Source organism: Polistes fuscatus, unplaced genomic scaffold, assembly GCF_010416935.1.
Source record: "Polistes fuscatus isolate 324 unplaced genomic scaffold, CU_Pfus_HIC Scaffold8, whole genome shotgun sequence".
Classification (NCBI taxonomy): Eukaryota; Metazoa; Arthropoda; class Insecta; order Hymenoptera; family Vespidae; genus Polistes; species Polistes fuscatus.
The window spans coordinates 3,461,122-3,473,216 of NW_025113162.1; the positions used below are offsets into that span (position 1 = coordinate 3,461,122).

Here is a 12,095-nt window from a genome sequence, read left to right on the forward strand (position 1 = left end):
AGAAAATATTATTTCCCGAATTTGAAATATTTTCTTTGTATTTTCTATGTACGTTCTTTTATGTAGATACACAGCTAGAATCGCACAAGGTTTCGGATGGAATAAAATCTGCACGATACCTTTTTGTCGATACGTCAAGAACGGCGAAATGGTATTCCAACATATACAAGAACCTCATACGGGGATCGAGGTTTATGTCGATCGTGTCAATTTTCTTGAAGCATACCATTTGCCATATAAAAGCTCTAAGTCAAAGTAATAGCAAAGGATAGAGAACGAAAAGAGATAATTTGTATTGGAGAACAATCCAGGTATCTTTAATAATCATTAACAATTATTTTATCATATATAATATTTCGAAAGATTTCAAAACATATTATTAATCTGGATTATTGTCTATCGAGTTGAAAATGTGCTTTATTCATTTCGTACAATTCCTAGATTTAGAGTCAATGCTATTTATCGATATTAACACCCGTTTGTATAATACAATATGAATCTACAATTATATATATTTTCAATTATACTTGTTCTATTGGAAAAAATGATTATTATTATTCATTATTTATAAAAACCATAAAATTTATTATAAAAAACGAATAACTTAACATTCTTACAACGTACCGTAAGATTATAATTTGACTAGAGATGGCATCATAAAATATATGAAATAGGTGTTTAGAATGAATGAAACGCGTAAGTTTAAAAAGTTGTACTTTTCGTCGGTATCCAGCACGGTGAATAAATTCAGAAGGATATTTCGGCCCTCTCTTGGCTCGAAGATAAAGTGGAATTGTTGGTGCCGTGAGCGAAATACATCGGCGTAATGCGAAGTGCCCGCAATAGTGGGGCTCTACGGGCGTGTTTACGAGAGGGTTGTTCGAGTGGGGGAGGGGGTTGCTCGCATGCATCATCGGTGCAACTAGAGATAAATTCTGTACGCGCTGTGCTCCAGTGTGTACGTCGTCTTTACTTTGGTCTTAACTAAAATCCATTAAAGCCAACGATTTATTAGGATACCCTTACCCTTCGTACGACGTGTGTACGCGGACTCGTTCAGGAGGCAGTCTAACACTTCCTGGCCACCTTCAGGTGCAGTTTAAACGCAAATTAATGACGTTGGTGGTATATCCAGTGAGTATACCTGTCTACGTATTTATATACTTACATACCAGTACTTTTCATATTTTATTTCGTCAACTTCGTTCTAAGTTTATGGAAGAAAGAGAAAGAGAGAATTCGTGCAAGCCGTGCAACGAACAAACATTGTGTTTCTGACGTATTTATATCAAAAAGCAAAGAATTTTATTTAAGAAATATAAAATAAAACTTGAACGCTTTGATAAATACGTTAAAACGTTGCTACGCTTTTTAAACTATGGTATATTACATTTGCAATACGTATGAGATCTTTATTACGATACTTTAAAATTTACTTTAGAAAAAATCGTATATTATTTTAGATGCCTGCATAGATCAGTAATCGATGTTGCATAAAAATCAACAAGTAGGTTTCTGTCGATGACTGTTCGTTATTAAAATACGCCCTTCAGAAGATAGAGAATATCGATCCATCTTCTTTAAACGACAGTACTGACCTATTTTCTAAATGCTGCCGTGGCCGAGAACACACACAGTTCTGAGAATTTATATAGGCCAGAGATGTCCCTATACGGGAGACTTAACGTCGTGACGGTAAAACATCTTTTTTGTACTTTATTCGAGCTACCAACGGGCGTCTTTTCGAACTCAAAATTCATGTATGTAAGAGTCAGCGCTATTCAGATAGGATAAAGAATAACCTGCGGTATGGAATTCATTAACACCACGTTACAGTGAGTCTTTTATCGTTCAACAGATTTCTAAGAAATCATCTAGGTCAATATGACAGTCTGTCGACATCTCATTTCAAATGTTGAAGAGCACATTTTTATGAGACCGAATAAAAGCATCAGATAGAATTGAAATGATATTTTTAATCAACGTACGATGATCATTTAAAAGAATACAGAATATAGAACTCAATTATTTTTGGAGGCGAAAACAATTGCAATTGTTTTAAATTTCTCTTTCCCTTTGTCTCTTTTTCTTTATCAAACAGACCACACCCTAACAATTTTTCTCTCTTATCTTGATGCAATTCAAAAAGTATCTTCTGCCGATCTTGAAACTGTAATGATTAATGGAGTTAGAAGAGCTACGCGCAGTTCCGTAATACCGTGGCAACTATCGAGTCGGAATTACAGTTGAGAAACTTCGAGGTAAGTTAGGAGTGTGCGACGTCGTCTCGGTTGGAGGATTCTCTCGTCGCCTTAGCTGCCTTGACTGCTTTGAAACAGCTATCCGACCACGTATCAAACTCGATTTGATTTTGATTCGACATACAGTAGAAATGCATTTAATGCCTACTAACCCCTTCTCCAAGTAGTCTTATAAAACACCCGTATGAAACTATTGCGAGGTACAATACATTGTGTCATTCATGAATTTTCAAATACATTTGTTATAAAATGCTGAATGTTTAACTTGAGTTATTGTTTATTTTAATTTTTCTATGAATTAAAACACTATGTTAGAATGTATAGAATTATGTTCAATTTTTATTGTACTTTATATCTAGAAATTCATTTTTCAAATAATATGTTTGTTTAAATTATTGTAATGTATAAGAATCACATAAGACTTATTTAAAAAAGTATTTCTGATAAATTAAGGAATATTAATTTATATTCTTGTACGAAGGAATCCTTAATTATTGTACATTTTATTAGAAATGAAATTATTAAAAATATTTGCTCATAGAAATGTATTGCAAAATTTATGGAATCGCGACATCTGTGCTCTAACTAAAACAGCGGCACCGAAATGAAAGTATACCTACGTATTGCCGAAGCAGGTACATAAGAACGAAAATCAGAAACTGATAAAAATGTCTGCTTCATAAATGGAATTTCATTTTGACGTCTCTTTTAATCTTTATTATTTTACATATATATATATATAATTGTTGAATGAGATAAACTGATTATAGCGACTTCAAAGTCAAAGTTACATTAACCTTTTGTAACAAATGTAAATGCCAAGTTAAATGGTTTTCTCTATTAATTTAATTTTCTGACAGTACATTTAACAAAAATTTAAATACATTGCTCTAAATTCTAATATTTGTAAAATATATTTAATCTTTGTACTAATGAATAGAATATTAATAAGTATAAATATCACTTTTTCTGCAAAGAACATAAACCGATGCTTGTCTTGAAGTTTAATGGACGAAGTAAGGATCACGATGCATCTGAGAAACCGGTGTGAAGGCGCTTAATCTGCATAATTCCAATCCTACACGCGAAGCGTTCGTTCGTCGGTGCAATTCTAAGAGCACACGTTCGCGTCTAGTAATACCCGTCTAACATCGGGAATTGTTTGCCGAATTGAAATAGTTTGAGTCGAGACATCCGCCCTTATCTACCATCAGCTGGATACCTCCCTCCCTCCCTCCCTTCCTCTCTCTCTCACTCGCTCTCTCTCTCTCTCTCTCTCTCTCTCTTTCTCTTTCTCTTTCTCTTTCTCTTTCTCTTTCTCTTTCTCTTTCTCTTTCTCTTTCTTCGGTCCATATCATGTGATCATGCATGTAGAGAAATTGCGAGATAGAATTGAATTGGCAAGCGAAATTCTTCTACTTTAAATTGTGGATTTTAATTAACGAATACTCCTTAGGAAATAATGTAAACATTTTCTTGCATTTTAATTCTATTGATTAAAGTTCTAAAAAAGTATTATACAATCTGTAACTCGTAACATCTTTGAAGCACTTTCTTGAAAGTTTGATAACACTTAACGCAAATATTATATTACTTACTGAGGTTAAATAACCAATGAAAATCATATTTTAAGCGTCACTTAAAACTGAAGAACGTTAAGGACCTTTAATTTGGTCTCTTCAAACTGGCCCAAGTTTCAGTCAAATTAGCCGCGTAACGAAATCAACGAATTAACTCTCGGTCGGTATCTCAACGAGCAATACTTAGGGTAGAACGCAAAGAGAATTCTCGAATAAAGTCTGACAGCGTATCGTTTCACGAAATCCGTACTATTTTTAGTTCTTTACATTTCAAAAAGGTTTCAAGTGAGCTATTTATCTATTATTAACAAATCTTAAACAATTTTCATTATCTTCTCCAGAGTATTTTTATCAATTTTATTAAATAATCGATCGTATTTAAAAAAGTTTCCTTTTTTATTATATAAAGCTCTGCTTGATTTCTTGGTTTATCTGAATAACATGTTGCTTTTTTTGTAAGAGAAAAGAAAAAAAAAGACAAAAAAAAAGGAAACTTGTTTCGAAGAAAAGAATAAATGTTCTACCTTCGTCCGGATACTCTTACGATTTTCTTTTTCATCTCTCTTTTTCTTTCTCTTCCTGTACTTCGTCGAAGATATAAACCTCGTTGATTCGTCGGACGTGTCTCCAGGTGCAACGGACAACGCACTAACCGGCAATGGAATTGGATTTCGCTGTCTTATGGTTCGTGCTGGAAGACTGTTTCCGTTTTCCTACATGGATCTTTCTCTCTCTCTCTCTTTCTCCTTTTCCTTTTCTCTCTTTCTTACGTATCTTTTTCTTCTGTTCTATTATTTCCTTTCTTATTCCTTACTATCTGCCCTTATCTTTTATTCTTTTTACTCATTCCTTTTATTTTCCAAAGACGACAAGGACGATCTAAGCCGTGCACGTAAATACAAGGGGCTGTTTTAGAAAAGAGGCGCTAGAAGTTTTGAAAGAAGAAGTTAGAGAAGGAGAGATAGAGAGAGAGAGAGAGAGAATTTGGGGAATACGAATAGTCTCAGAACATTTGTACAAATGTTGCAGTTCCATGTTATTCTACGCAGTGAGCACGATTGTTGCATACCAGCTGCAGATGGCTGAAGTTCGTCCGGCCAATCTCTACTGAAGCGCAGGTAATTTTCTTGTCGGCAGATAATTTCGACACTTTTACAAGCAAACAACTTTGACAACAATTCTGAAAATGTTAATCCTTTCGGTAATGGCAATGGTAATTTAACGATTTTCCTTAACGATTGGATTATTTTAATTAAATGTCATCAATCATGATTTGTCAGTTTCATTTTCTTTTTTTTCTCAATCTGTCGCAGATTTGCTTTTATTTTTTTATTTTTCTTTATTTTCTTACCAACCTTTCCCTTACAATTTTATTCATTATTCGTTCTATTTTCCGAATGCGTTGAAAGATTCTTATGGGAATAATTTCAAGAACATCTACGACACGAAAGATATATGAGTCTAGTTTCCTCGCGAAAGGCGACAACGCTTTCGAATACGCCATTTCATCCCTAGCATCGTATAAGTACATACGTATGGACGTGTGTAATCATGAAAATCGTCGAAATTATTACATACAGACATATTTCCGTTAAAATACTCCAACTTCTTATCCCTATTTTATTTCTCTTCTTTTCTTTCTTTTACTATCGTATTTTTCTACTTTTCTTTTCTCATTTCCCTTTCGTTTTCTTTTTATTCTTGTTCTATATACATTAAGCTCTTCGCCATATTCCGACTGTTCGCTTCCAAGTCGAATCGGTGAATATATTCTTTTGAAGTAATCAAGAAAAACCTTTATCTATATAAAGAACGACATTTTATTTTTTTAAGATCTTCTTCTCATCGGGACACAATTTTTTTATTAGTTACGTTTACGATCTTCCTTATTTAATGGCTCGTATTTATAATACAAATTTATACTTTAACTTAAACAATATACAATTTTTACGCGAATATTAACATTATTAATACTAATAATTTTAATTTGAAATAAAATAGTACTGATTTTATATACAAATATTTTTGATTTATTATAATACGGAAACAAAAATTTTCAAATTTATAAAATGGTATATTTGTAATACATCAACAAATAAAATTACACGCATATACGCGTGTCAATATTCAGAAGGAGAATGAAAAAGAATGAAGGGCTGATGGAATAGTAGAGAAAATGAAAAAGAGAGAAATAGACTGAGAGAGAGAGAGAGAGAGAGAGAGAGAAAATAGGAAAACACTTCACCTACCGAAATTGGGTTCGGAGAAGTACGAACCGCAACAGCAAAGTCCATTACATCAATTTACTCCTATTCTCGAAATTGTACAGACGTGACAGACGTGTTCAGTATCACACGTAAATTGTTTTTGAATTGTCCATATTCAACCAATACGCTTTACGGATATCGAATCTTATGCAGTATTTCAATCTTTCATTTAGCAGTTGTGTCAATCTATCCGGAAAAAAGGTTGAAAACAAGATAAATTGTTTTAACGTATAATATATTCTCTTTCTCTCGGTAACAAGAAAAAACTTGATTGAAAACTTGTCAATTATTTCGTTATCTTCTATAATGAAAGAAAACGTCAGATTGTCTTTCTAGAAAAGCTTCTCTTTGAATATTTCTTTTAATAAGTAAATAAGTACCTAATCAGCTTATCTGTCAGTTAAATTAGTAAGTAAAATTGTTGTTTTAATAGAAATGTTATTAAAGTAAAAAACACAATTTGTCCGATATAATTCTGTCAATTTTCTTATTAAAACTTTCCTCGTTATCATTGAAAGATTTCATGGTAAATTACATGGTAGGTTGGTATAATTTAGTAAAATTCTATCGATGTAAGAATCATATCCATTTAAGTTTGATTTGTTTAAACGTTTTCCTCGTACGGCTTTTCATCGCCATAAATAGCGGCACAACTCGTCAGTTTATTATGTTTGCGCCGAACACTTTCGCGTGCGATATATCACATGCTCGAGAGATAACATAATCCGCGAAGCAGAAACGATGATGAAAAGCTCGCGTTCTCGGCTTTGTGAGCACTCGCGCGTGTTGTAATCGCCTAGTGTGATACTCGCACAACCATTACCTCTCTCTTTCTCTCTTATATTCACGCAAATATATATGTGTGTATGAGTATTCAAAGAGCGGTAAGCTTGCAAACTTCATGCAGGTGTCTCTATGAGACCTCGCGATACGGACAGCTGTGGCATTGCGTTATAAACGTCCGATTAACGTTTCTCTTTCTTTTACTTTCATTGTTTCTTTCTCTTTCTCCCTATTGTAGCTCTATTAAGATTTTACAACGGCTTAAACTCGGACAGTCGCACTGACGTAATTATAAACGAAATATTTCATTAATTGTTCCTTTGTGTATTTTCCTCCCTTTACTTATACTGTAACTTACTATGCAATAATGTATTGTTATTACCTTGCTATTTGCTACATAGCATTTATGAATAATGATGGTTATAATTCTCACGAATACATTATTTATTCTCTTGTGACGATGAAATATACCTTTTATATCCTTTAGAGTTCATTTGTTTAACGTGGTATTTAAGAAAGGAAAGGATAATAAGATATTATATCGTGGATGTATTCACCATACTATTATTTTTTATATCTCGAAGAATATTCTTTTAATCGTTTTTTTTTTCTACGGTTTTTAATGTATTAATATTAGTAATTGTATTCGTGTCTATACATTTTTATATAAATCATTGATTTTATGTCACGAACCGATTTCTCATGTTTCTCAATAAAATTGTGAAAACACGAAAATAAAAGGTGAGCAGACTAATCCGGATAAAAATAATCAGAGATATTAAATTACGTTAACCGAAGAATTGGTTTCATGATTAAGCACATAAAATATTGTTGGGATTATATCGCATGATGAAGAATTATAATGGAGTGAAGAGAGCAATCCAATAAACGATAAATTCCGATTGCATGGAAACTTACGTTTTAATTGATCGTCGATGAATAGCGATTATGTGCCGTTAGATGGCACCTAGTTTTAAATAAAAATTAATAACACCAGCGAGTTTACGATTATCTCCATTTTAATATTTATTATTAATATTAATAAACGTCATAAAATCACGCCGATTAAGATTGGCTGGCCACATGGCGCGCATAGGTGAGGAACGAACAGCGTATAAAATACTTACTGATATATCCAATGGGAAAAGACCATTGGGTAGACCAAGGAGTAGATGGGAGGACAATATTAGGAGGGATATTAAGGAAATGGGATATGAGGATCGCGAATGGAGAGATCGCGCTCAGAAACGAGAACACTGGCGGGATTTGGTATATACGGCAATGAGCTTTCGAGTTTCCAACGCCACTTAATAATAATAAGAATTGATATTGATAAAAGAAAGAAAGGGGGATTATAAAGGAGGAAAGAAAAATCAACAAAATGTGCAGATGTTAAGCGATAAACAAAAATTAGTTACAGTACTCATCACAGCGTTGCAAACTTTTAGCAGTCATACATTTTCTCTAATTTTTTGTCAGAGCTATAAAGATTAAATGTGTTCGCACAGTAATTTATGGATCAATGAAGTTTAACGCATTTGGCAGAGCTCGCATAGCTCTGGAGAGTTTCCAGGGGCACGTTTGTTAGCGTTTCGGAAACGGCATTAATCCTCTTGGTAATTGGCTTTCGTGACGCAAAACATCGGCCATGTATCTAAAACATATAACAATATCTTTAGTATCATGGCTCGTCTCTTCTTACGTACCCATCCTTCCGAAATGATACTCGATATTAATTCATTAGGAAAATAGATAATACTTAAATATTTGAAAATATTCATAATAACACTATTACATATTTATATTTTCTATTATACATAAATAGCTACATTGATTTTCGATATTTCCGTTCAGCAGACCTCTTAGCGTCACCAAAATCAATAAAAATATAACACACTTGGAAAAATCAATTTCTCAGCTGGCTGAAGCTATCGTGCCGCGCGGATGTAATTACGGGAGCCGATGCTGGATTCACTTTTCTCGCGCTAATGTAATGGCAAATATTTACGAGCGGGTACTTCGCGAGTTTCCGGTCGAAGGAAATAGAGGAAAGGGATAGAAAGAAGAAGAAGAAGAAGAAGAAGAAGTAGAAGAAGAAGTAGAAGAAGAAGAGAAAGAAGGAGAAAAAGAGAGAGAGAGAAAGAGAGAGAGAAAAAAAGAGAGAAACTTTCTTCTATACTACCAGCATCGAAGCATATTTGTCAAGAGCTATTTATACGCCTTCCGTTACCGTCAGTACTTTAATGAAAATACTTTCTTCACGTCCCACCCTTTCCCTCTTTTCTCCTCACCCCTTTCCTTTTCGCTATCTTAAAGCCTTCTCTCCCTCAGTCACTCTATCCATGCCACTCCACATTGTCGGTGTTGTCTATTTTTCTGTCTCTTGATTTCTTCCACCAGTCCTCCCTTATTTTATTCATTCCCTCTTTTTTTCTTCCTCTCCCCCCCTCTCTCTCTCTTTCACTCCTATTATCTCTTTTTATTTGTGTTATCTCTGTCTATCCTTCTAGGTTGATTTATATCACGCTCCGTTCTACCTTGTCCGTTTCCGAAGCTGCGTGACAATTACACGCGCAATACGACGCCATTGGAATGACAATATTCTTTCTTGCTTTTCTTTCTCTTTTTATTTTTATTTTTCTTCTTCTTCCTCATATCAACAGACATCTCGTATTCTCTCTTTTCCCGTCATCCTCTCCTGATATTATAAATTAAATACGCAAAGAAATGTATCTCCTTTCTCGTAGAATAGAAATAATCTCATGAAATTTTAAGCTCACGGTTTTCTAGGACACATAGAAACTTCGCCTCGAGTTTGTCACGGGGAGCATATGTCGCTGCTGAATTTTTCTTCTTGGTTTCTTTTCTATTCTTTCTTTCTATCTCTTTTCTTTTTTCTTTTTCTTGTTTTTTTCGTGACGTTTTCGGTACAATGAAGAAAAAGAAAATAACGAAAGTAGCACGGAAAGCGTCTGTACGTTTAGAAGAGTCGCACGAAAATCTCTTTGTCCACTATCCGCAATTATCCCGCAGCTGCGTGCTCGGACTTCGTAAGGTGTAAGAAGAACCTAGGAACGAATTAAAATAAATCTTAGAGATAAGAAGAATGGCCGTGAAGAAAACACAGTGGTTGGCGTCGGGAGAAAAATCTACTCACGTTTTTCCACAGAAAATAACACGATTTCGAGGTGTCCCGAACGCGAGTTCCGTATAAATTTTTTCTCAAAATGTCTACTGAATGGAGCACCGGATATATATGGTCTTGCAAAAAGTACTTCAATCGAGATTACCAAACTTTTTAAGTATATATCTGCGGATTCACGTATATTGATGAAGATAGCTCACAGATAGGAAGGCAGATAGAAAGAAAGAGAAAGATAAAAATAGATTAAATATTGCATCAACTTTATAAATTTCAGTTTCAACGATTGCTTTCAGAGCAAAGGAGTACCTATGATTATCTATAGATATACTAAGTTCACAAATAAGATCGAAATAAAAATAAAGTATTAAGAAGTAGAGAAAGTGGGGTAAAAACAAATTGAAGATGGACCGAGTAAAAGTGGAGTAAAAACTATATAAGTTAGAAGTCGGTACGAAATTGTAAGGGATGATCAATAGGATCATCGAATTAGAGGGAGCAGACCCACTAGTAGTCAGTCCTCTACGCAAGTAAATCCGCTGAAAGCTTAAGTGGCGATGACGAAGGCCACTCTTTAACCGACCTCCATTTCCTCATCCTGTAACCTTTACGATTGAATCCTTTTTCGACGGCCTTTTCGTTCTCGGTGATACTACGCTATACGAACGTCTATTAACGATCGTGAATGCGAACGTGTTGTTCGAGAGGAGTGTAGGTTGGGTACATGCAATCAGGAGTCCTTTCAAAGGGCTCAACTACCCAGTGAGGCACGGTCGAGCCGCTTGTTGTATGCAAATTTGTTCGAGTACTTGATTATTTCGATTCATCTTTAGACGAATTCATCGTTGCTTGGTTTATCCATGAAAATTCAATGGAAAGTTAAAACATGATGGAATAAGAAAAAAAACAGCCTATTAATGGGAAGTGAAATATGTATAAAGATTTTAATAATAATTTGTTTGTACGATTTATATAAAAAGTAGTAGCTATTTGCAAAGAAATGCAATAGCTAAATATTATGTAAAATATGATAAACATTATATCGAAAATAATATCATATTTCCAAATCTGACCGCGTGGAAATTGTTGCTTCTGGAGACAATAGCAGGATGAAAGTATCTAATGTTTAAGAAACGTAATATTGTTTAAACGAATGTACTGTTATTTAGCTGTTGGTTTAATATTAACCGAATTTATTATTTATTAATTATATTATTTACTACTGTTATTATTCCACTGCAGAGTACACCAAACACCATTTTTAACTGATTTCAATGATAAAAGTCTCATTTAAAAGATAAGGATTCAAATGTGTAGTTCTATTTTTCAGATTTATGAAATTTGGAAAAATATATATTTTTTTAGCGAAAAAATTTCTTGAGAAATACTGTTTTATTCGAGAGTAATTTATGTTTCGAATACTTCACATGAGTAAAATAATTTGTAGTAAATTAAAGGGGAACTTTTTTCCCTACTATGTGAAATTAATTTTTGCATCATTATCAGCTGTGTGAATATTTATATATATGTATATATGTGCGTAAATTTGTGAAAACAAGATTTCGAAAATTAAAAATACTGGAAATTCCATCGATGCAATGAAACGTAATACTTTGTCTCCCAAATGCCAACGTGATTTATTACCAGCAGTAACCGAGTATAAAATAACACTGGAGAATAAAATATATTCTCATATTTTTTTCGATTGACGTGATCATTTGTTTGTAATGTGTTAGAATTTTTATTCATAAGTATAAAACGTTATAGGTATATTTCGAAAAAACAATGCTACGGAATTTATTTCTTATGAACTATAAATCATTGAAATAATTAAAGTTTAATTAATATTTGTAGATTGATGCGCTTTTGATATATTACGAACAATTAATTGCATTTGCAGTAGGTTGCGACAAGAACGTGGATGATTCTCGTGTACCATCTACGATGAGAATATAATTTAACAGCTTTGACGTGGTAATACTTGCATACATCGTTTACTTGCTACCGGCTGTTATATAGCTTGGATCGAGACATGAGAAATTCTGTGGGTTTGTTTCATTAA

The 12,095-nt window shown here is 33.6% G+C and overlaps 1 protein-coding gene across 2 annotated transcripts in view; it reads left to right on the forward strand.

Annotated features, from left to right (window-relative positions):
• The window catches only part of LOC122524744 (arylalkylamine N-acetyltransferase 1-like), a 34,553-nt gene that overhangs the window by 1,254 nt on the left and 21,204 nt on the right, over nt 1-12,095 (forward strand). Inside the window, exons 3-4 of one of the 2 annotated variants that reach the window (XM_043647161.1) lie at nt 67-311; nt 1,016-1,134. In XM_043647161.1, coding sequence (XP_043503096.1) covers nt 67-259 — 193 coding nt within the window. In that variant the 3' untranslated portion in view covers nt 260-311; nt 1,016-1,134. Of the gene's footprint in view, nt 1-66; nt 312-1,015; nt 2,513-12,095 lie in introns of those variants that run through there. The other variant, XM_043647162.1, reaches the window with a different exon arrangement.